This window comes from Ciconia boyciana, chromosome 22 (genome assembly GCF_034638445.1).
Source record: "Ciconia boyciana chromosome 22, ASM3463844v1, whole genome shotgun sequence".
NCBI classification, from domain to species: domain Eukaryota; kingdom Metazoa; phylum Chordata; class Aves; order Ciconiiformes; family Ciconiidae; genus Ciconia; species Ciconia boyciana.
Genome location: NC_132955.1, coordinates 1,952,125 through 1,976,449, shown reverse-complemented (window position 1 = coordinate 1,976,449; position 24,325 = coordinate 1,952,125). Strand labels below are relative to the sequence as shown.

The window sequence follows — 24,325 nt, the reverse complement described above, 5'->3', positions numbered from 1 at the left end:
TCTTCAAAATATGGTTTGGAGAGATGTCCTGCTCTTGAGAAAACCAGCTCCCGCTCGCCAGTGCTCGGCTCTTAGATCTGGCTTGGCACTTTAAGGGTCATGCTTCAAAACTGCATGCTTTTCTGTCTCGTAGCCCACAGGCTCCATGGGTCTGCCTTCTCCTTCTGCTTTTAAATCGGAAGCTGGATTTATTGACCTTTTGTTTTTCCCCAGCCACGTGTGCCCACATCCCATCAGCGAGGTGGACCCTGCTTGTCTTCTGGGTTCACAGGGCTCCTTTAAAAGGCCCAGGAGAAGTTCTCCCCCAGCAGCTGATTCTTCTGCAGTGCTTTTCTCTCCCTTACTGACCAGCAGTCAGCATTGCCACCTGAGGGGGGGGGGAAATTGGAGGCCAAAGAATTTGCCCAGGTTTCTCCAGACAGCCCAAGAGCTGTCAGAAGGGAGTGCAGAGTGAACTGGAGACAGAGGAGGTGATACTTTTATCTGTTAAAAGTGGTTTTGGTCATTCAGAGGGACATCCAGAGGAAGCAGAGTTTGGCATGCAAAGGGTGGTCTTGCCGAGTTGGGTCATCGAATGCTCTGGGTCGTTGTAGGAAACGTTCAGCAGGTTTTTTGAAGGGAAAAGGAGGTTTGGTGTCTGGTTCTGAGGACTCGGTTGCTCTCTGCGGCAGCTGGTAGCTGCAAAGCCTCTTCCGCGCCTGTAAGTGGTTAGTGCTGGGGTGCGGTTAGTGCTGGGGTGCAGGCTGGGAGGGAGAAGCAGGGGGTGCCTGTGGAGCACCAGGGTCATAGATCCAGTTCTGCTGTGTTTCTTGGAGCCCTGCAATATGAAAGAAGCAGCTGAATATTTCCGCAGTATGTTGGCTTGTTCCTGGCATGGTTCTCCTCTTTCCACTACTTGGCTCTTGGTAGCATTTCTGTTCCCGTTTTGCATGGATGGGGACTGGAGAGGCAAGAGAGGAAGGTGCTGAGCAATGTTCAGTGGGTTTGTGCCTGACGAGCAGGTCATGGCATCTTCTTGGACCAGGATAATGGACCAGGATAATGGACCAGGATAATGCATCTATAGCAGGTGCACGGAACACAGCTGTCCGAGCAATCCTACGCAGAGCCCCTCTCTTCCACAAGCCTTAGATCCTCCATGCCCCACTCCAGGTCTCTCCCAACTGGTCACCAGTGTCACCTGGACGTAGCTCTTGTATGAACAGGGGCTCCCTCAGCCCTGGCACCCGCCGCACTCTGCAAACCCCTGGTTTTCTCTCTGCTTCCACGCTGGCACATGTGCTCTAGCCGCAAGCTGGGATGGGGCTGGTTCAGACTCCGGCACCGTCCCTGCAGACTGCGTGGATGCCGATGGCTTGAGCCCCTTGGCTCTGTACCAAAGACAATATAGACATAGATGAGGTCTTCTCACGTGCTCAGTAGAAGACTCCAGAGGAGACATACCAAGCAGATGGTGTCATACTCTTTGGGGTGAAATGTTCAGGCTAGTTGGCAGGGCGAGAGGTGACCGTGTCTGAAGCGAGTGGGGATCCAGCCCGCTGCGGTGGTGGAGCGGGTCCTTCGGGAGCTCCGAACGGGCTGCAGTTGTTTGGTGTGACCGGCGGATTTGCTCTAGGACACAGAAGCTTTCCGGCTGCAGAGGAGAGCTGGAGAAAGGCACATCTGCCTGGGGGCTTCTCTGTTCAGTGTAAGTCCATCCCTTGGTCTAAAGTGTCCTGCCTGTCCCTGAGACCACTCTGAAGGACAGCGTAGCCATGGCTGGCACCAGGGGCCAGCTGTACACAGCAGCAGTGCCAGGCGCTCCAAAAACCTTTCAAGTTAAAGCCTGGTTCGTTTGCGCACCCCTCCCCAGTGCACGCGTCGCCCCATCCAGATGGTGATAAGGGCTTTGCTTTGTGTTTGCCATAAGGACACCTGCATCCTCTGTCAGGTTCCAGCCGGGATGGGGCCGAGCAGGCAGCCCTGCGCCCAAAGTGGTTTTTCAAGGGCTCTCTTCCAGCCCGGCCAGTCCGTCAGAGCTGGCAGCTCGTGCTGCTCCGTTATTTACCGTTGCCCTTGGTATATGCTGTGCTGTGTGGTTTCTTTAAGCCCACATAAGTAAAAATAATCAAGTGCCTGTGATCAAAAAAGCCTTGAGGCAGGGAGTTGAATGGGTCCCCGGTGCCTCTCCTTTGCGCATTTAGTCAAAGAAATGGCGTTGTCGTAAAGGCTGTGGATGTCACCTTTGCAGGAAAGGGTGAAGTAGCAATAATTTTAATAGTAACTTTGCAGCAGCAGGTCTGAAACTGCAATTCAGAGGTGTCCTCTCTCCTCCCATTTTCCAGATGGGGAAGCAGAGGCATGGAGAGGAGGGATTTGCTCTGCAGCCGCGTCTCCTGCGCTTTGCTCTTCCCTTCCCTCTGCCCAGAAAAGGGACCCCGGCTCTGTGATACCCACCAGTGGGAAGCGTGGGCTCCTGGGTGGCTTCATCCTGCAGGGAAGCTTCTTGGGACCACGGGATGCAGAGATGGCCCAAGAGCTTGTAAGTTTGTGCAGTTGCCGGCCCTTCTGGTCTTTATAGCAGCATGTAATGGGCACAGCCCGGCTCTGGCTGCGACTCTCCGTGCCCGTCGGGGCAATTGCTGCTGTGTGGGGCAGCAAGGGCAGGTGGAGCCTTTCCTTTAGCTCCGTGGGTTTTGGGTGAGGACCCTCAGCACAGAAAAATCCCCTCCCAACCCACTGCTGCCTGCCTCGGGACACCAGACCTGGGGCATCGCTGCGGTGGGAGCTGCGGAGGACAGATTGGGGGTAGATGGGTGGGAGCAGCAGTGCTACAAAGAAAGGATTTTTTTGCTGGCGAGACCTTTGGCGAGGTTGTGCTCAGCGGGAGGGTTTGATTTGGGCTCGGCCGACTCTCACACCCCCATTTATCCCTTCCCTCCTTGGTGAACCTGGGGGAGCCGCTCTGCCCAGACAGGCTCCCCCCGCACAGCTCCCTGCTGCAAACCCACTGCTCAAACCAGAGTAACGGCTGGCCTGATGGAGGGAGGGAAGCTTTGTGTGTGTGGGGGGGGTTTAACTGATATTTCAAAAATTATCAGAATTTGAAGAAATTGGTTTGTGCTTGTGATGTTTAAAAAGTAGGAAAATGGGAAAACTCTGTTTAGTTGATTATCATTTGAACTTTGACAAGTCATCAGTATCCTGCCCAGCAGCGCCAATCGGTGACTGCGCTCCCAATTACGTGTGACATCGCAGCTGAAGGGTAAAGTGCAGGAAACCCCTCCAGGGCCTGGTTTGTATTTTTAATTTCAGCAGCAAATGCAAAGTTTTAGCACCCGCCTGGGCTGTAGGAGCCTCCGCTGACGGCCAGCCGTGCAGGCAGCCTCTGCAAGACGGTTTAATCGAACAGTACTTGCAGACCTAAAAGCCGCAGTGAGCAGGAGGGTCTGTGATCCAGGTTATGGGGGATCGGACGAAATGATCGGCTGCAGACAGGTCCCTGCGTAGCCACGGCCTGGGCTGTTCCTGCCCCTTGGTAGCTGTTTGCTCCTGCTGCTTAGGAAAGCGGAGACGATGCGGAGGTCTGGCCCTGTTCAGGACAGCCCCTGCCCATGTGCACAGCCTGAATTCCAGAGGGATTTAAGCACATCCTCAGAGTTCGGAGGGCTCCCCACGGCAGAGCTGGTCTCGAGTGGGCCAAAGAGGCCCGTGGAAAAGGGATGAGCATGAAAAGAGCGGGGAGAGAAGCGGCGAGTTGCAAATACAAGAGCATAAACATACAGTCAGATGGTTGTTTTGGTTTTTTCCTAAGAAAAGGTTTTTATCTGAAAACTACATGGGCAGATTTGTAGCCGGGAGTGTACGTACTTTCTTATATATTTGTACAACTGCTGTGTGTTGGCATCGTCCGCGCTTGCTATGGGAGGCTCAAGGGGAGGACGCTTGCCGTTTTAATTTCTTCCTAAGGACAAAAACCAATTCAGGTGCTAAGGGCAGCAGGATGTCTTAGACAGAAAACTGCTCCTGTTTACCCTTCTTCTGTCTTCAGCGGGAAAGGAAGTCAGCGAGCCTCATTTTCTCTCCGTTGTGTATAATGCAAATAATGTCTTTGTATCGTTAATGCATTTGTATGACTGAGAAATTGTCACAGTCCTTGTTCTTTTTATTAAAAGAATGTTTTCCAAAAAATAAAAAGGTTAAAAAGATCTGCTTCCATGTCTGCTTGTTTTCTTGGTGTTTCTGGACAGGCGCGATGCTCCACAGTGCTCCGTGTGCCATGGAGGAACGAGGTTACTCGAGCGCAGCAGCTCCCAAACCACTCGCAGACCACTGGTAATGCAGAAAGCCCAACCCATGGCCCACAGCTGGGCTGCGGAGCGATATTAAGCAGAGAATTTACAACCTCCTCAGTTAAAAATGCGCAGAGGTGGATGGTTGGATGTCTCCAAGTAATGCTGTAAGCTGAGGCACTGAACTTGGGGCTGGAGGTTTGGGAGTTGCTGCCCAGAGGGGAGTTTTCGACCCCTGCCCGGGGGACGGCAGCGCTGGGGAAGAGCGCGGGGGGGCACTTTAGAAAGGAAGCGAAAATGGCCTTGGCACGGACATTGGGCTTAACTCCTCCACAGGGCGATGCACTCGGCGCCCGGATCAGACCCTCGCTCCCATTGCACCGGGAAGCTGGGATGGTGGGAGCTGACCGCAGGCATCCCCCACGCAGGACACGCGGTGGCCAGGGGCCGTGACCCCCGGGCCGGGTGGGATCCAGCCCGTGGGGCTGCCTCGCTGGGGAGCGCTCGGCGGGCGGCCATCTGCAGAGCTGAATCATTGCAGCTGCCAACAAGACTCATTTTTCCCAGCAGTGAAATTTAAAAAAAAAAGAAAAGGGGGGGTGTGGGGGGAGTCCAAACCTTTGATGCTTAAAAGATGAATTTCCAGAGAAGCGGTGGAGCCCGCACTTGGCGAGCAGAGGGGGACGGACGGACGGACGGACACACACCCCCCCACACACACCCCCCCCCACCTGCAGCTCCGGGGGGGGCCGGGGCGAGCCCCCCAAACCCCGCGGATGGGGGAGCAGCACCAAAGGGCTCTGCCGGCCCAGAGCCCGCTTTGAGCGGGGCGGTGCACGGGGCCGCGCACCGGGACCGCGCACCCCGGGGGCGGGGGGGGGGGGGTGTCCGGTGCCAGGGCCGGGGCTGGGGGGGCTGCAAGGATCCCTGCAAGGAGGAACCATTCTGCAGCGAGCAGCCGAGCTCCCGCCGAGCCCGCCCGGCCCGGCTCTTCCGGCGGGGCCGGGAGGAGGAGCCGCTGCCGGGGAAGGTGACCCGGCGGCCGGCGGGGAGCTGAGCCATGGCGCTGCTGAGCCCGGCTGCGCTTGCGACACTGATGAGGGGCGGGGGACGGCGGGGGGGTGTCTGTGTCCGCCGGAGCCGGCACCCCCCGGGGGTTTTGCACAGCCCTTCGCTCTCCTCCTCGGCCCCCCCGCAGCCGGTGATCGCCGCCAAGCAGCCGTTCCCGGTGGAGCTGAAGGCGGGGAAGAAATACGGCTGGTGCGCCTGCGGGCACAGCAGGAGCCAGGTCGGGCCGGGGACCGGGATGCGCGGGGATGCGGCCGGGGCCGGGGCAGGACCGGCCCCACGGGGACCCCCCCGGCCCAGGGGGAGGCTTGGGGGGGAGGGGGGAGGTGCCGTCGCCCTCCCGGGTGCTCCCGCAGCACCCCGATTCCTGGGGGATGCGCTGGGCCACGGCCAGGGTGCGCGGAGCGCAGCCGGGGGGATGGAGGGGTCGCGGTTCCCCCCGCTTTGTGCCCAGAGAGGGGGGGACGACAGCGCAGCCGCCGGGCCAGCCAGGCACCCCCAAATCCCCACCCTTACCCCCTCCCCGTTTGCTTTGCAGCCTTTCTGCGACGGCACCCACAAGAAGGCGGCCCCGGGGATCTCCCCGCTGCGCTTCACCCCGGAGGAGGACAAGACGGCCTTGCTCTGTGGGTGCAAGCGCACCCGCTCCCCCCCCTACTGCGATGGCACCCACAAGGAGGAGGCCGTGCAGAGCGCCCAGCTCCCCCCGCAGCCCTGACACGGCCGCACCCCGCAGGGATGGGGGTCACGGAGCCCACGGGAGCTGGGGACCGCAGGGATGTTCGGCCCTCTCGGGTATGGGAGGGAGTGGGGAGGAGACACCCAGCTCCCACCCCAATTAACCTTAATTACTGAACCTGAGGGCTGCCACCAGCTGCCGAAAACCAGCCTCGCCCCACCACGGGGCAGCAATTTTGCCTTCTGCCCCACTGGGGCCCTGCCAGGGGCTCAGCAGTGGCTGGGGAAAAAAAATAATCCACTGGATAACGGGACTTTCAGGAGTGGTTTTGCATTGGGCACCCGCAGCTCTGCCATCGGGATGCGGGACGGAGGGACCCAGGCAGCTGCATCCGGACACGCAGACGAAGGGAATGACAGTCTGCAGCATTTATTACATTTACAAAGCTGTGTAGTTATATAAATGTTTAACCAATAACGATATATGAATATCAGAATATATTACAAGACATTAAAACGTCGTACAGGATGCAAACATACAGAGCAATTTGGTTTGTACCATATAGGAAAAAACAGAAAACAAAACAACCCCCCAGGAGCCCCACACAAACCCCAGAGGCACTTCAGCTGCCTCCCTCAGTCCATTTTGGCCTATTTACAAGGAGAAAAGGGGTGTCAAAGTCGAGACAAATGGAGCCCCCCGACACGCTTCAAGCCCCTCGTCCAGCCCCAGCCCGGGGATGGGGAAGAGAGAAACAAAAGGGGCCCCGCAGGGACCCTTCCCAGGCCCCATCCCCAGTGCCCGGAGGGCAGCGGAGCCTGGGGCTGTGCTATAGCAAAGGTGCCGCTGTCGAGTCCGTGATGGGGGTGCAGTACTTAAAAAAAAAAAAAAAAAAAAATTAAAAATACAATAACAACATCCCATGTTTCCTGACCTTTGGAGTCGGGCTGTTCATACAATTCCCGTGCCGCTTTCCTTTGGTTCTCACCGTGCCGTCGCGGGCGGCCGCAGCCGCTGCCTGGCCGTGGGGTGCCGTCCGGGCGCTGCAGGCACTTGCTTATTTTTTGTCATTCGTTCCCCTCCCCAGCAAGGGATGGAGAGAAACCCCCGGGGTCTGCGCTCCCCAGGGCTCGTGTGCTTTTTTTGTCCATGTAGAAAGTTGGTCCCTTCTCCGGAGCGCGCGGGCAGCCAGCGACGCCAGTGCCGCTCCGCTCCCGCCCAAAACACAGCAGCACCTTCCCACGCTCGCCTCTCACCGAAGCCTCCTGGCTAAAGGCACTGTAGTCTTATTTTTCTATTTTCTTTTTTTAAAAACCCAATGTGGGGGCAGGAGGAGAGGGTGGGAAGGACGGGGCGGGGGGGACAAAAATAAATGCTCTGAAATGTGGCGTTGAAGCCATGGAGGTGAGCGGGGAGCCAGCAGCGTGGGGGTCCCGCACCCCTCCCCCCAGCCGGGTCCTGCACCCACCGTGCGTTCGGGCAGGGCAGCGGCATTTGAAGCCCCTGGGTCCCACACAGACTCACCCAGCGCTGCCGAAGCAGCCCCCAACGGTTTAGATGGCCCAAGCCAAAATTTCCCGGTGGTGCCTGGAGCCGTTGGCACCCAGCACTGCCCGTCCGCCCCGGGGAGGTGGCAGCTCCCTTGGAATGGAAAAACCAATATTCAGCGGGGCTTGTGCTCCTACCCCCGGTATGGCTGGCCCTTCACTGCCAAGTTGCAAGCATAATTTTTTTTAAGCTGGGGGGAAAAAAAAAAAAAAGAACCTCTTTACTGTGCATAAAGGGAAGTGTTTGTGTGCGGCTTTGCTAGATCAGAGCCTGAAACACCGTCCAGGGGCCACACAGGGAAAGCAAAAACAGAAAAAGAAATATGCACGGCAAGGCAAAGCTGGGGGGGCAATGCCAGTGAGCGATGCTTGATGCCAACAAATGGACCACTGGTCCCAGCGGGCCACAGGCACCATGTTAGCAAACCTGGTGCCAAAAAACCCCCAAATAAACACAAAAAAGCAAAAAAACCCAGGGCACGGCAGGGCTGGGGGGCAGTTTTTGGCTTCTGTGCTTGGCCCTTACCTGTGCTTGGCCCTTACCTGTGCAGCCGGGAGTCCCCGCTCACGGCCCCGTCTCGATCCGAGCAGGCGCAAGGGGAGAGGGATGGGGAGGAGAGTGAAAAGCGTTAGAGAAAATGAGCAAGGAAGGCGGCAGCGCCTGCGTGGCTCCCAGCTCCGGCATGCAGCTTACATAAATTAAAATTAAAAAAAAAAAAATCATTTAAAAATATTCAACCACATTTATGTGTCTTATTTGCATTTTAAATTAATCTGGTCAATCAATAGAAAATAAGTATGTATAATTTTTTTTCTCCCTATGTACACATATATATTTATATATGTATATATATAATATATATAGATATATAAAACCCAGCCAGGAGTCCCTGTTTTGTCGTTGTTTAGGTCAAGGCGGAGGCCGTGCTGCCATTGACAGTCGTTTTGCGGCACCGGTTGGCGGCGGGCGGCAGCGGGTGGCAGTTCGAGGTGCCGTTGAGCGCGGTGCCGGTGCCGGCAGGGCCGCTGCCGGCGGTGGAGCTGGGCGAACCATGGGATGGGGTGCCAGGGCTGGGCAGGGAGGAGGAGGTGGCGGGCAGCGTGGCGGGGCTGTGGGCTTTGTCGCTGACCGACTCGCACTCGGAGGCGCCGCTGGTGTTGATGCACTCGGAGGTGGCCGGCTGGGACAGCTTGAGCCGCTTGCAGGCGGGCTGGACGCGGTATTTCAGCGGCAGGGGCCCGTTCTGCAAGCGGGAGAGGGGCAGACGCATGGCACCCGGCACCCTGCGGCACCCCGCGGCACCCTGCAGCAGCCCCGGCGTGCACCGTGTCACCGGCCGCCCACGCTGGCAGCGTGGCCAGGTGCCGGCCACCAGCCCTGGAGAAAGGGGGAGAAAAGCACGCGCAGCCCCCGGCCTCCTAAAAATCACACCTGGAGCAAACACCTTTATAAGGAGGGGGCATCTGGGGTTTATTTGTTGAAGTGCTCCAATTTTTAAGCTCTCCAATTTTTAAGCTTTTCAATTCATATTTTCAATTCTTAAATTTTTCAATTTTTAAGTTCTTCAATTTTTAAGTTTTTCGATCTTTAAGCTTTTTAATGCCTTCAGCCTTCCCCTAAAGGACTGCTTTTCCGAGCTTTTCTCCAGGACAAGCCCCGGCACCAGTGCCCACAGCAGGGAAGGCGACAGCTCCGCTTACCCTCCTCCAGGGATAGATGTAGGCGATGTCCATCAGGGTGTAATATTCCTTCAGGGGCTCGTCTTCGTAGAGGACTTCCACCTGGCGCAGGGGACAGCGTCAGTCCCCTGGCACAGGGGCAGAGGCACCGCCAGCCCCCCTGAAGCCGCTCAGGGGGCATCAGGGCTTTGCCGTCCCTGAGTGCCGCTCCCAGAGCCGGGGGCTGCCAGGGCTCCCGGCGCTGCCCGGGCCAGAAGCTGGAGCGAGTTCAGTTTACGTGCAACGCGCCATAAGGGACGGATCCTGCCCCAGCACCCCCACGCTGATGCAAAGCCTGGGCTGCTGCGGTATTTGGGAGCTGGCAAAGCACGGCGTATTTGCAGCAGGGGATGCAACACGGGACGGCCAAATGGCATCGGCCCCTCCGAGCCCACCGGAGTGCACCGAAAGCCAGGCAGTGAGCGGACCCCGGGCACACGCTCACCTTGTACTTGCTGGGAACGTCCATCTTGTTGCGGAGGAACTTGGCCAGGTGCATGACGGTCATGGCGGCGGGACAGCGCAGGAACCGCACCCCGTTCTTCTGGGGACGCAGCGGGAGGGGGCCGGGGGGAGAGGCGTTGCTGAGAGTCCGCCGTGCAGTTAATGGGCAGTTCCCACCTCCTTCAGCAGGCGGTTTGGGGTGCCCTCCTGTCCCCCCACCCCATCCCAAAAGCCCAGGAGGCAGCTGGACACGGAGCTCTCCGTGCCATGGTCCCACCACACTCACCTTCTCCCTCTCCAGGTCCCCATTCTCGACAGTCCCTTTCTTCTCCTCTCTGGGGGGAGGAAAGCAAACAGAGGACAAAGTTTATGGAGGAATAAAAAGGTGGAGAGAGAAAAAAATAACCCACTAGAAGGGCTGACCATGGAGGGGATACAAGGGGAAACATCCAGTGACCTTCAGCCAAGCTCTGGCTTCACCACCCCTGACCACATACATGCCCAAGCTGCTGCATTCCCAATCCAGCGCACTGCACCCACTGCCCAGGCTGCTGCCTTCCCTGCCTCCCTCTGAACCGCTGCTCTGGATGCCAGCGACATCCTCGGAGGCCGCCACGGGCACCAGGGACATGGCAGCCCTTGGGCTCTGCTGCCTGGGAAGGAGCCGTCCCCTACCTGCCCGGGCAGTGGCAACGAGGGGATGCCGCTGCCACAGCGAGCACCCACAGAGGGTGCAGGATGGGGACCAGGGCAGATTTTGGGTGTTCCTCTGTCCATTCGAGCACCCTGGGAGACACCGAGCCCTGAGCAGGGGCTGTGTCAGCCGTCACCACCCGGCATCTCAGGTCTGTCTCCCGAGTGGGAAGAGAGGGTGAGAGTTAATTCACAACCCCCAAACCCGGGCAGAGGCTTAGCAGCAGCCAGAAAACGATACCTGGACCCTTCATAAAACTCTATGGACAGGCTGACGATCTCGTCGTCCGTCAGGTTCCCCTTGTCCTGCTCGGAGACTTCCCCGCGATCTTCGTTGGACCCGTTGGGAACTGCAGGAGCAGAAGGAGGGAGAGGCTGAGCCGTTGAGGGGGGCACAGCTGGGGCGAGGGGGGGGTCCCCGGGGCTGACACTCACCCTCTGCCATGGGGTAGGCTGCATAGAAGTCACGCCGCCTCTTCATCTCATCTGCGGGAGAAAGGAGGAGGAAGGTGAGGGGGAAAAAAATCACACCAAGGGGGAGATTGGGTGCAAAGAGAGGGGAGCAAGAGGAAGCCCCGGATTGCCGAGCGCCTGCTCCCCGCCAGCAGCTCAAGCACGAGCTGCCTGGTGCAGACGGACCCGTAGGAGAGCAGTCGCTTTAGCAAGAGCAATCAAGTCGTACCAGTAAAACCCTCGGAGCGGCTGCAAATCCGCTGCTGTGAGAATGCCTTTATGGCGGCTCGACTGTCCTCAGTCTTTCCACACCTGCAGACCCCCACACTTTTTCCCCCGAGGACGGGCAGGCACTTGGAGAGCAAATCCGCGGCTCCTGCTCCCAGCTTTGCATTTCGTGGTTCCCCCCAGCAGCAGCCCCCGGGCTGCCGGAGCGCGGGATGGGCACTATCCGGACGGACCCATCCCTGTCCGTTCACACCATGCATTTTCCTGCTGTCCCCATTACACGGGCAGGGGCGCGCGTGGGCAGCGCGAAATCCGGGGGACCGGTTTCACTGGTGGGTGGGAGTGAGTTACAAACAACCCCAAACCCACACAGTTATAACTGTCCATGGCTGTACCTTTGAAAAGCCCCGGGACCAGTTTGTACACTATGTCCTGTAGAGTTTTGTCCGATCTGAGGGAAAAAAGAAATAGGAAAAGAGAAAGAAATCAGCTGGACGGGCGCCGCTGGCTTCCCCGGGCTGCCGAAAGCTGCCCTGCGCCACGCGTGCCCCGGCCAGCCCAAATGCTGCCTCTCCTCGTCTCCCTCCCGGGAAACTCCCAGGACAAAGCCCCAGCTCCCCATCCCGTGGTGATGCCACAACCCTGTCTCGCAGGCAAACCTGTCCGCCCTCGCACTCACCGCAAAGGGTTAACTCTGGAAAAAGAAAGAAAACCGTTTTAAAAATCCTTGTAATTGCTAAGGATGATGACAGCAGGATTTTGGGGCCAGGATCCGTTTCAGTAGTCAAAATGATTACAGAAACACACCAAGAACTTACAAAAAAAAAAAAAAAATCTAAGATCAGCAAATGTTTCTGCAAGTTTTAATTTGCATCTAATTTTATTTTTGGACTCGGCTGCAGTTCAGGGCTCAGGCTTTGATTTCCCTCTGTCGTAAGGATGGCAGGACGGCGTCCACTGTCAGGCTGTTATACAGGGAAGCAAAGCCGATTCCCTAAGGTGTGAACATCTCAAGGTAGGATCTTCTAAAGCACTCGAGGAACGGGGGAAGCTCAAGTCCCATCCTCAGCACAGAGCCGGGAATGGGATTTTGCTGGAAGGCTTGGGCTCGGGACACTGCAGGCACAATCTAAAAGCAGCAGCTCAGCCAAATAAAAAAAAATCTCAAAAACAAAGCAAGAGCAGTGGGACTGGTGAAAAGTAAATTACATCTGCAATTATTTCCATTTTAATAATAAGGCCTTTATTTTAAAGAAAAACAAATGACCGTACCCTATATTATTTTTAGCCTAGCCATGTCTTTCATCCCTAATTCCTCGGTGATGTCACTCTGGTTCACGAGGCCCTGCTGTGATTTTATTTATAATACATACCCAGAGAATTTGCTTTATAATTTACAGCAAGCTAATGAAAAAGCAGCCTCAGCCGCTTGATTGGCAGCTTAATTACCAGCTGGTTGCTGCTCTTGCATGAGTCAACCCCATTCAGCCCAGCACAGCGGCGCTGGGTGGGGGCCGGGATGCCACGGGGGATGCGGTGGCCACGCGTGGGCAGCACCCTCGGCACCACGCAGCATCACGCCCAGGGCATGGGTGTTTCGGCGCTGCCGCGGCACTGGTTTGGGAAGCAAAGGGAAAAGCAAGCCCCTTGTCGGTGCAGTGAGTTTTCTATGGCACCACATCTGGATCAGGCCCTCGTCACCTGCAGCAGCACCTCGTGCCCTATATTTCCCCCGCCGGGACCAAATGGGATGCGAAGGCACCGCGCCGCCACGACAGCCGGGGCTCAGGGCCACGGGCGCAGCACCGTTCGCGTGCGCGGTGCCCGTCTGTGGCGTGGGCGGCTGTGTATCCGTCTCTGCACGCAGGCAGGGATGTTTCGGCGAGGGAGCCGTGGGAGCCGGAGTGTAAATATTTCATAGTGAACCAGAAGAAAAAAAAAAAAGGCGGAAAAAGTGTTACTACAGAAACGGATTTACATGGAAGAGGTGAAAAAAAAGAGGTAAAAAAAAAGCTGAGTGACGTATTGCAGCCTTTCATGGTTTCTATGCCAACCACCTGCAGAGCCAATTCCACAACTGATGGGACGTGTCTGGCTTTCCCCAGCCAGACACGGGGCCGGGGCAGAGCTGGTGCGAAGCCACCGCCACCACGGCCGGGCACCCTTTCACCTGTGCCGCTGCGAGCTCACCCCGGCAGTGCCACCCCGGCAGCCCCCGAGGGACACAGCACCGTCCCCACGGGGGACAGAGCAGGGAGTTAGAAAGCACAAGCGGTCGCAGGTTAAACTGTGCCCGGTGGGACTGCGGGGACGGACGGATGGACGACTGGATGGTCCGGGATGCACAGGGATGGGCGTGGGGCAGCCCCTGCTCCGGCTGGCACCCGCCCCAGCCTCCTCCTGCTGCCACAGAGGAGACGTCCCCGGGTCCTGTCCCCTCCATGGTGGCGGTTCCCACTGTCCCCATTCCCCTTCCACCCGGAGAGCACCCCAAATCCCCACTGCTGCGGGGTGTGGGGTCAGGAGCAGAGAGGTTTCATGCTGCAAGAGATGTGATGGTCCCTGCTCCACCACGCTGCTGGCTGCAGAGCCCTGCTCCCCATCCTGGGGTGCTCAGGGCTGCACCCCAGCACAGGCACAGACTGCACCGACATGGGGCCAGGGCTCGGTGCCACGCAGGGGCACGGCATGAGGGGAGCCCCCGAAGCTCACCTGATGCTGAGGAGGGGTCTGGTTTTGTGCACTTGGACATCACACATGGGGCAGTACTTGTTCGTCTCCAGGTAGCGAACGATGCAGGTTTTGCAGACTGTGGGGAGAGACTCAGCGTGAACAGACGGACAGACGGACGAGGGGACAGAGCCCCTGTGCCAGCCCGGCGAAGCACCCCATGCCCTCGCACCAGCTCAGGGCCGGGACCCCTGCTCGCCCGCCTGCCCTGGTCCAGCCCCATCCACACGGCACGGGACCGACCCCACAGCTCCATGCGGCAGCAACGCCCGACACAGGATGGGTTTGGGCACTGCAGGAGGGTCTCGGTGTGGCATGGTCACCCTTCCTGGGGCACCCCTGGGTGCAGCGCGGCCCCGGCCGGGGGCCCAGGACACTCACAGGAGTGCAGACACTCCACGATGGTGGTGGCGTCTATGAAGTAGCCACCGCACAAGGCGCACATCAGGTGGGGGTTGAGCTCGGTGATCTTTATCCTGGTGGTCCTGTGCATTTTGGAGCAGCGCCGCGGCAGATCCTCCCTGCAGGGAAACACCCGGGGCCAACCTTAATGGCCACTTTGTGCAAGGATGGGACCTGCGGGACCCACTTCACCCTTTAACGAACAAACCCAGGGCAGGGTGGGGGTGTCTGGTGCTCCCCCTGACGTGCCACGCTTGGCCCCATGCCGCTGGGGCAGCCCCAGCCCCACACCCTGCCAGCCCCAGGGATGCACAAGCAGCACCCACACACCTCCCCATGCAGCCCATGGCCCTGGGCACTGCCCAGCTCCCTCTACCTCATGTTTGCATCTTCCTGGGTGTCCCCAGGTGGGTCCCCACCATACCGAGACGCCTCTGAGAAGGGACAAATCACCCCCGTTAGGCAGCCCCTTCCCTGCAGCTCCCTGGGCTGTGCACACACACACATACACACGCACACAAAGTGTATTTTTGTTTTGTTCGATGGAAAAGGCATTTTCAGCCACCGCCTCGCGGTTTCTATAGAAACTCCCGAGCCCGGTGCTGGCCACCTGCCCGTGCCCAGGAGCACCCGCAGCACCTGCGCGTGTGGGTGTGCACGGCCGGGTGTGCACACGGGGCACGGGCAGCGTCCCCTGGCACGGGGCGCAGACGCGGGGGAATCGCTGCCTGCCCGCTCCGGCACTTCCACGTTTACAATGGGAGACAGCGGAGCCGGAGCCCGAAATCGCTGCAGTTTTATTGTTTCCATGGCAACCTCGATACTTGGAGAGGAGCCAGAATATTATTACAACCATCCGAGGCGAGGGGGAGAGGGGAGAAGAAACCCTGGGTTTGTGTCAATGAGCGTGGGCGCCATGGCAGCGCCAGGATGCGCCAACAGCAACACCCGTACGCACCCACACCCCCACCCACACACAGGGAGACACACACACGTGTGTGGACACACATACTACACGCACACGCGCATAGCCCCTACATGCGCACAGGCAGAAGTACACACACCTGCACCCGTGGCACAGACGCCCGCACGGGGTGAGGCGTGGAGCAGTGTCACCGTCCGCCGGACACAGGGCCAGGCCCTTCGCAAACACCAGACAGCGGCCGAGACAACCACCGAAGGCACAATGGCTGCGGCGTGGGTACCGCAACCGGGCGAGGAAGAGGGTGAACCCCGCGCCCAGGGAGCAAACGGGGTGCACGCATGCAAGGCTGTGGTTTTGTCTGTGTGTGTGCAGGGGCGCGCGCTCGGGGCTGCGCGTGGAGCGGTGCGGGCAAACGCGTTTGTCCAACCCCGGGTCGGTGCCAGGCGCCTGCCCTGGGAAAGCCGTCCCGTGCTCCCCGCGGTGCTTCTCCCGCGCTCCAGTCTGGCTCCCTCATCTCATTCAGCCGCCATGGAGTCCCCGGAGGGAGGTGTGCAGGGATGCGGACACCACGGGGATGGGGATGCTGCAGGGATGGGTATGCCATGGGGATGGGGACCATGAGGACCCCCCTGTGCTGGAGGGGCAGCGGCCAAGCCAAGCGCCAGGTCTCCTTGCAGAGAGGGGGCCGGGGGGGCACCAGGGTGTTTAGGAAGCCCCAGGCCCCCCCCGGCTCAGCTTTCACCCTCGGGCATCCCCCGGGCGGGCACACCGGGGTGCCCTGCGCCTTGCTGCCCGCGGGCAGGTGCCCTCGGCCCTCCCCAACCCACAGGCGATGGGGGGCCGCTGCCAGGCTCCCCCCGGCCAGGAGAACACCGGGGGGGGGGCCGCGGTTCCCAGCCCCGGGCTCCTGCACCAACCCCAACCGGGAAACCGGGCAGCTTTGCCGGGCGCCGGCTGCCCACACCGGACCGCAGGACCCACGGCTGCATTTTGGGTGGGTTTTGCTGCTTTTGGTGCCCGCAGCCGCCAATGGCAGCCCGGGTCTCCGCGGGAGGGGGGGAGCCTGAGCCACCGGCGCAAACCGGTTCTAATAAACCGGGTGATAACAACCGCGATTTCCTGCCGCGGGGGGCGAACAAAGCCCCGGACCCCCCCGGGCCCCGGAGCCGGCCGCAGCACCGGCCCCGCCGGAGCCCTCGGGGCCGCCCCGTCCCGCCAGCGACGCCCGCTGCCCCGGTCCCGCCGCCGGAGCGGGTCCCGCCGCCTGCAGTCCGCACCCCCGGCCCCGACTTTCGGGGTCTTTTGTCTCCCTGGGCGGTGGCCCGGCCCGGTGCACATCCCCCCCCCTCCCCAAAATCCCCCCCCCGGACCAGGCACGGGTGGGGAAGGACGTTTCAAAGTCACCGGTAACTTGGACCCGACCGGCTGCCCCCTCCCCGTGGGACCCACCGGCGGCGACGAGCCCGGGGGCCGGGAAATAAACCGGGACGGCTCCCCGCGGCACTGCCCGCTCGCTCGCACGGCGGCCACGGGCCCCCACGCACCGGGAACACGACAAAAAGGCGCCGGAGAGTGAACCCCCCGCCCGCGCCCACCGCCCCGACGGGACCCCCCGCCCCTCCCGGGCTGCGGGACGTGGGCACCGGCCGCTGCCGAGGAGCGAAAGAGCGGGAAGGGGGGAGGAAGCACCGCGAGGAGGGCACGGACACGCGTGTCCACACACCCGGGTACGCACAAGGACACACACCCCCGTCGTCCCCGCGGCGGGACGTGTCCGCGCGGCAGCGCGCGGTGCGTGACACCCGCCTGGCACAGGCGCGCGGGCAGGGACACGCGATGAGCACGGACACGCGTGACCCCGCGCTGTGCCCCGGGGGTGCCCGGCTGCAGCCCGGCGGGCAGGCCCGCCCCGGCGCCGCGGGCAGCTCCCGCTTCTTTTTTTTTTTTTTGGGGGGGGGGTACACACACGATTGGGGGCCGGGGGTGGGGCAGCCCCGGTGAACCTGGGGCGCTCCCGGTGCCCCGCAGCCCTTTGTACTCGGGGCCGGCTGACAGCCCGCCCCGGGGCCCGGCCCGGCCCCTCCGCCCGCCCCGGGGGGGCTCCCGCCACGGACCCCCCCCGGCCGTACCGCACTGCCCCGCTCCACGCCGCGCCGGGCCCGGGGGTAGGGGGGGCGGGAGCCGGGGCTGTCAGGGCTCCGTAGCCCCTCGCCGGTGCCCGCCGTGGGGGGGGGACACGACGGGGGTCACGGCCCCCCCGGGCAGGAGCGGGGCCGCGGCACAAAGCGGGGGGAGGCGGCGGCCATCGGCCATCTTGAACGCGGAGAGAAAAGGGCGCGGGGGGGGCCGGCGGCGGGGCCCGGCGGCGGCGGCGGCGGGGGGGGGCCGGGGCCGCGTCCCTACCTGGTGGCGGCGGCAGCGGCGGCCCCGCGGCCGCCCCTCCGCTCCCGCCGGTCGGCGCGGCTCGGCTCGGCTCGGCGCGGCGGCGGCGCTGCGGCCGGGGCCCTTTTTTCTCTCGCTCGGGGTTTTTTTTTTCTTTTCTTTTTTTTTTTTTTTCCCCTCCTTCCTCCTCCTTTTTTTTTTATTTTTTTTTCCTCCTTTTTTTTTTATTTTTTTCCCTCCTCCAGCCGCCGCCAGGCCCCGCCCCGCCTCACGTGACCTCATTCCTTTGGGGTGTTGCGGAGGAGGGGAGTGAGGGGCGGAGATTGGCCCCCCCCCCCCCCCGCCGCCCCGCCCCGCCGGGACACGGGCGCCCCACCGGCGCCTCCGAGGGGGACACCGCCGCGACTCCCCCGTTGTGCTCAGGGAGGAAAGGAGAGCGCCCCAAAAGCCGCTGGAATGGGCCCAAAATCTGAGCCGGGGCGGCGGTGCCCGGCGGCAGCCCCGCTCCGCTCCCCGCTAACGGGTCCCCCCCCGTGTTCCCCCCTCACCGCGGCACTGCTCGGGTGCTGCCCCGGGACCCCCCCCCACGACCATTTTCGGCCCCAAATGGGGGGAGTTCCTACCCGGGAGGCGACACGGGGCATCCCGGGCCCCGCGGGACCTTCCCCGGGACCCTCGGGCGGGGGTCCGGCGTCTGCCGGTGCTCGGGCAGGGCCGGGGGACCCGCGGCGGGTGGGAGAGCAAAAGGAAGGGGGAAAAAAGGAAGGGAAGAAAATAGAGGGAAATTAGAGAAAGAAAGGGAAAAATGGAAAAGGAGGGAAGAAAAGACAAAAGAGAAATAGGAGGGAAGGGAAAAAGGAAGGAAAGAAAAAAGGAAAGGAGGGAGGAAAAGCAAAAAGGCAGGAAAAAAGGGAAGGCGAGGGAAAGAAAAGGAAAAAGCGGGAAAGAAATAAAAGAGGGGGAAAATGGGAAGGAAGGGGAGCGGGCGGGCTCGCGGCGCTGTTTTCCCCCGCGGGCCCGGTCCTGCGGCCGGGCGGGACCCCGTCACGGAGGGCCCGGCCCCGCCCGAAGGGAAAGGGGCACCTTGCGGGGAGCTCACGGGGGATTTCGGGGGGTGCGGGCAGCCGGGGCGCCCACGCGTGTCGGCGGCCGCTCACTCCCGACGCCCCGCAGCCCCGCTCCAGCGCGGCGGAAAGCGCCAGACGGCCCCGCTGCCCCGCGAGTGTCCGCGGCTCCCGCGTGGGTCCGGCCCGGGCTCGGTGCGATCGAGGGCGCTTCCGTATACCCGGTGTACCGGCTACTCGGCGGGGCGCAGCGCCCACGCGCGTTTCCCCTCGGCCCACAGGGGTGCTGCCGTGTGATTAATTCCCCGCCCCGCCCGGTGTCCCGGTGTGCCGGTGTCCCGGTGTGCCGGTGTGCCGGTGTCCCGGTGCCGGTGGGCGCAGCCCCACGGGCGCGCCCGGGGATGCTCCGGCTGAGTGCGGCGGCCGCGATAGCTTTCCCCAGCGCGGTCTCTGTGGCGCAATCGGTTAGCGCGTTCGGCTGTTAACCGAAAGGTTGGTGGTTCGAGCCCACCCAGGGACGGTCAGGTCTATTTTACCTCGGTGTTCTCTGTTTTCTCCCCTTTTTCCAAGGCCGGGCCGAGGATGGACACGGCGAGGGGGCGGCAGGCGGAGGTGCCTGGTCCCGGGCCCCCGTGGGACGGGTAGCGTGGTTTTTCGCCGTGCAGGGGCTTGGTGGGGCTTTCCCTGCTCCCGTGGGGTGGTCCTTGCCCTCAGGACCAGGCTAAGCTGGACAGGGAGAGGGTGCGAAGGGGCAGGATGTGGCCCTGGTGCTGCCCGTGGGCTCACAGCTCTCTCCAAGGCGCTGGGCACGGGGGAAGCCAGCCCCCGGTGTGAACAAAAACATTTCTGCTCAGCCTGTGGTCCCCTCTACACCGCAGTTTCTCCCACAAGCAAAAGGACATGTTGGGACATTAAAAACAGAGCAGAGACTTGGAAGCCTGTTTCCATCCAGAGCCCATATTTTGCCTTAAAAATAAGCTGAAGCGGGTCCAAAATCTGCATTGCTGAAGTTCCCCTCTCTTACAAAGTCTTGTAAAATCTATTTATGTTCCCTGCTTACCCTGATTTTATTTTCATACCAGAAATAATGAAGTTAATGTTTTAACGCAGGGCATAAAGCCATGCCAGGAAGATCCCTGTTGTTTCAAAAGCCCAGAGCCGCTAAATGCTCCCACGGCCGAGCCCAGCAGTGCTGGGGCTGGAGAAGCGCTGGGGCTCTCCGGGCCAGGGAGGGGGATTGCTGCTGCCTTCCCGATCCGAGAGCACCAGCCCGACGGGAAAGCGGGGAGAAGTGGTGCCCAGCAGGGATCACCTCCCCACTGCCATCCAAGACAGCCAGCGCTGCCGAAATCTGCCTGTGGAGCTATTCCTGTCTGGCTCTGCTGCTCCTTCTCTCCGCAGCACGTGGGGTGTTCCCACCGGACAGAACGTGGCCTCTGACTTCATTACTGCAAGAAACTTTTTACAATGAAAAGCACTTTAAAAATACAACTGCCATGGGATGGGCTGTGCCTCCAGGGCTCGGTCCCAGGGTGGATGAACAGCCCCTGCACGGGCCGGAGGTTTTCATTGAAACCAGGCGGGCTGATTTGCTGTGCATTGGAAAGCGTTTCCAGACACATGGATCTCTTTCCCTTTGGCACAACATCACTCCCCTAAATTAAACATTTAATCCTGTCTCCTTCAGGAGAGGGGAGAGCTGGTGAGCGGGGATGGGGAAGGAAATCCAATACTCCGTGGAGCGCAAATCCCCCTTTCAATTGCAGTCTGAATAAAAAAATACCCTTGCAGCAACTTGCCAGGTCCCTTGCCCTCCCCGGGATGTGCTGTGACTCGCTGCTTTACAGAGGGACTTTACAGAGGGACTTTAGTGTGCCAGCACTTTCCAAAGAGATTTTTTTTTTTCCCCTGAGGAGATCCACTGCCTTTGGCCTCACAGGGTGAGTTTAGGGTTTTGCCCCTGGGTCTCAGAGATGCAAAAGTGGACGGTGGGTGCGCGAGGCCTGACACACACCAGGGCTCTGCATGGCAGAGTGGTGCGGGCTGGGTTTCCTGGAGTTTCTAGTTAAATTCAGCCAGGTTTGGCCAACTTTTCCCAGAGCACAACAGAAGGTGCGTAGGGCCGAGCTGGGGGGAGATGCCACTGGGCAGGGCCCAGCCCGGCCACCCTGCGGTGATCCCGGCCTCGCCACAGACACGCAGGGAATGGGCACGCGGGTGCTGCACAGGGCAGGCTGAGGGGCTGGGGCCTCGGGGACCCCCAGAGCCACTGAGTGATGGGACGGCCGTACCCGCCTGCCACCTCCACAGTGCCCCTGCACGTCCCTCCAGCTGTGCCATGCCCCCGTGGGCATATCCAGCTGTGCCGTGCCCTGCACGTCCCTCCAGCTGTGCCATGACCCTTGCGTGCACATCCAGCTGTGCCATGACCCTGCGTGTCCATCCAGCTGCGCACCCCGATGGGTCCAGCTGTGCGAGCCCTCCCCTCCAGCTGCGCACCCGCCCCGCCCCGCCCGCGCAGTCCTCCGCCGTCCCGGCATGCCCCGCTCACTATGACTCTTCATTTTTCTCCCCCTCCCTCATCGCCGCCGCAACCAACCAGCTCCGCCCCGCGGCGCGCCGAACCACCAATAGCCAGCGGCCGTTCGCCGGGAGGCCGCGGCGGCCGCCAATGGGAAGAGGCGGGAGGCGGGAGCAGCGGCGCGGCGCGGCGGGGTCGTGTGCGGTGCGGCCGGAGCAGCGGTGCGGGGCCTGGCGGTGTCTGTGCAGCCGGCGCCATGGTGAGCGCCGAGGCGGCCCGGGGGGGGACCCGGGGGAGGAGCTGGGCCCGGCAGGACGGGGCCCGCGGGTGCCCGGGCCGCGCGGGGGAGGCGGGTGGGCTGGAGGCCTTCCCCGTCGCCGCGGTGGTGTATCCCCGTGGGTCTTCCCTCAGGCCGGGCCGTGGCGGGCGGGGGCTGCGGGTGGCGGGAAGCAGCGGCCGTGAGCAACCCGCTGTGGGGTGGCCTCCAATAATGGGAAAATTAAAGCCAAAACCGGGAGGGAGAGCGGTGCTGGCTTCCCCCCGCTGCCCCCGGGGTGGCGGCGGCTGCCGGCGCTGGGCTGGGGCCGCAGGGACAGGGCAGGCGGAGCGGGGTACCCGAGGTGCAGGAGGCCCCTTCAGCCTCACCAAGGAACCGGCGCGGGAGGCGCACCCCGAAGCCCTGCCCGCAGCCCCGGCGGTACCTGCTGCCCTTCTCTCTCCCAGTCTATTATGTCCTATAACGGCGGGGCCGTAATGGCCATGAAGGGGAAGAACTGTGTGGCCATTGCTGCGGACCGGCGGTTTGGGATTCAAGCGCAGATGGTGACCACAGACTTCCAGAAGATTTTCCCTATGGGAGAAAGACTATATATTGGATTGGCAGGACTGGCCACGGACGTGCAGACGGTGTAAGTGAGACTCCCGCCCGCCCGTGCGTTCCCATACTGAGCCTGTAAGAGGCATATTTACAATAAATACTAAGCGACAGCTTATGCTAAGCATAAATGCCTTTGTTTATTCGTGGGGGAGGGTATAATAGCTGGGTGCCAGCACTCCTTTTCGTGGTCTCCCTTCAGTGGGAGTTTTTAAAATAAAACTGCACGTGATTTAAGATCACATCACTACTAAGACTTAATAACTTCAGGTATAAAAGGAGCTGCATCTGAAATACCTACCTGCCTCAGGCATGCGTGAGGAGCTGGTATCTGTCAGCATGCAGTAGAACAATCCAGGCCTGGGTGAAGATGAAAGAAAAAGGAACCTGCTTCTGCTTCAATGCCGATTCTCATCTCTTGCAGTGCCCAGAGACTGAAGTTCAGGCTGAATCTCTACGAGCTGAAGGAAGGGAGGCAGATCAAACCTCAGACTTTTATGAGCATGGTTTCCAATCTGCTCTATGAGAGACGGTAACTGTCAAACAATGGAGTCACTGTTTAGGTGTCAGTGAAGGCTGTGGTTAGAATCGGAGAATCATTAAGGTTGGAAAAGACCTCTAAGATCATCTAGTCCAACTGTCAACCCAACACCTCCATGCCTACTAAACCCTGTTGGTTGTTGGAGCTGATCTGATTCTAGAGAGGTGGGAGGCTGAGGAGGGCTCCTGTAAATACTACTTGTGGTATGGCAAAAGGGGACTTTAATCTAGTGACAACGTTACCTTCAACCTCCTTGCAAAAGAATATTGAGTATTGTTAAAATAATCCTGTAGCAGTACAAGTTTGTTGTTTGCCATGCTAAAACCATTTCAGGGTGCTTCTAGGTTGACCTGAATGGTCCCCCACCAAAAGCATCTGTGGGATCTTTTCCTTGTACAGATATTTATGTGGGATGTGGAACTGCGTCGAGGTGGTTGGACTGCTCTATGCCATGTTGTTCTTCACAGGTTTGGACCTTACTACACAGAACCAGTCATTGCCGGGCTGGACCCCATAACACACGAACCTTTCATCTGCTCTCTAGACCTGATCGGCTGCCCGATGATAACCGATGACTTTGTGGTCAGTGGCACCTGCTCTGAGCAGATGTACGGCATGTGTGAGTCTCTCTGGGAGCCCGACATGGTGAGTGAGGCGGTCAGGCTCAGCTCTGATTCTTGGATTCAGCCTTCTGCTGTTAACTGGAGAACCTGAGATAACGCAGGTTGGATGAAAGCTCTGTCCTTTGGTACTTCCCAAAGGAGCTCAGGAGAACAAAGAGGCTGTAGCTTGCAGGAAAGATCTTACAGCATCTTGGATGATACTTTGGGTTTTGAACAAAACCCAATGACTCAAGATTCAGTTTTTACACCAACTAAAATAGCTTCTGTTCCTCAGGAACCCGATCACCTCTTCGAAACAATCTCGCAGGCCATGTTGAATGCAGTGGACAGAGATGCCATATCTGGAATGGGCGTGGTAGTACACATAATGTAAGTGCTGCTCTCTTCCCCTACAGAACGGAGGTAGAATTTAACAAGCTGTGTGTTAAAGTCAGTTAAGGCATTGGTGTCCAGGGTATCCCTAATCCTGCTCCCTTCCAGCAGTATCCTTAGGAATGTTTTGTCCATGTTAAGTGTTTTATTTCTCATGGTTGCTCTCTGCTGTGGTTCGTGGCTGTTGCTAGAACTGCAGGAGCCATGGGAAATTACTCCTGAAATTACTTTGCTGCATAGGGATTCCCTAGCTGCATTCCCATCGGTATTTAGGAGTGTGACTCCTCACATATGAGTAGCACTGGCCAAGAGGATGCTTTTTGCCACAGCTGGGTGCGACGTTAACTCCCACACTCTGCAGTCCGACTGACTTCTGAAGCAGCTTATTTTGCTCGTGGTGCTGTTTCCCTGCAGTATCCCAGGCACTGCTGCTTACTGAACCTCCTGGAGCTCCCCTGGGGTGAAGCGGCAGGAGGATGGGGTTTACTCAGTTGTAACGGCCACCTTCAAGTTCAGATGATCCTGCCTGCCCTTAGCAAACAACCTATGCACACTGCAACTTCCTAATGAAGGGACAATCTGTATCTAAGTATTAAACACGGATTTGCTAATAGTCTTCTCTCTTTCCCCCTCCAGTGAAAAAGACAAGATCACCACCAGGACCCTGAAAGCTCGCATGGACTAGCCCAGCACATCTGCTCATGTGTTTCACATCCCAGTCTGCTTGGAACTTTTTTAAATAAAACTCTCTATTGTAGTGAACTTTCCTTTTCTTGAGTTTGAACGCTA

General features: G+C 59.9%; 3 protein-coding genes and 1 non-coding gene across 10 annotated transcripts; 3 read left to right on the top strand and 1 right to left on the bottom strand.

Moving 5' to 3' along the window:
- Positions 1–5,175: 5,175 nt before the first annotated feature.
- On the top strand, positions 5,176–6,314 carry CISD3 (CDGSH iron sulfur domain 3). The gene is made up of 2 exons (XM_072885858.1): positions 5,176–5,559; positions 5,878–6,314. The coding sequence occupies exons 1-2, from the start codon at positions 5,332–5,334 to the stop codon at positions 6,055–6,057; spliced, it is 408 nt and encodes a 135-aa protein (XP_072741959.1). The 5' UTR covers positions 5,176–5,331; the 3' UTR covers positions 6,058–6,314.
- A 117-nt stretch (positions 6,315–6,431) lies between these two features.
- On the bottom strand, positions 6,432–18,368 carry PCGF2 (polycomb group ring finger 2). Of its 7 annotated transcripts, none has more exons than XM_072885851.1 (11): positions 17,563–17,698; positions 14,611–14,668; positions 14,214–14,353; positions 13,815–13,911; positions 11,498–11,553; positions 10,857–10,907; positions 10,663–10,771; positions 10,015–10,063; positions 9,730–9,868; positions 9,267–9,347; positions 6,432–8,809 (listed from the first exon to the last, which is right to left on the bottom strand). In XM_072885851.1, exons 2-11 carry the CDS (start codon positions 14,613–14,615, stop codon positions 8,319–8,321), a joined length of 1,218 nt encoding a protein of 405 aa, XP_072741952.1. In that variant the 5' UTR covers positions 14,616–14,668; positions 17,563–17,698; the 3' UTR covers positions 6,432–8,318. The 7 variants fall into 7 exon arrangements, with proteins under 7 accessions (XP_072741952.1, XP_072741954.1, XP_072741953.1 ...); XM_072885857.1 differs by having other exon boundaries at positions 8,332–8,809; positions 9,730–9,825; positions 17,563–17,695; XM_072885856.1 differs by having other exon boundaries at positions 8,332–8,809; positions 9,730–9,828; positions 17,563–17,693.
- A 683-nt stretch (positions 18,369–19,051) lies between these two features.
- On the top strand, positions 19,052–19,125 carry TRNAN-GUU (transfer RNA asparagine (anticodon GUU)). The gene has a single exon. It is a non-coding gene; the product is annotated as a tRNA-Asn (tRNA).
- A 2,067-nt stretch (positions 19,126–21,192) lies between these two features.
- On the top strand, positions 21,193–24,293 carry PSMB3 (proteasome 20S subunit beta 3). The gene is made up of 6 exons (XM_072885504.1): positions 21,193–21,385; positions 21,850–22,034; positions 22,425–22,532; positions 23,009–23,186; positions 23,439–23,533; positions 24,173–24,293. The coding sequence occupies exons 1-6, from the start codon at positions 21,383–21,385 to the stop codon at positions 24,219–24,221; spliced, it is 618 nt and encodes a 205-aa protein (XP_072741605.1). The 5' UTR covers positions 21,193–21,382; the 3' UTR covers positions 24,222–24,293.
- The last annotated feature ends 32 nt before the right edge of the window (positions 24,294–24,325 follow it).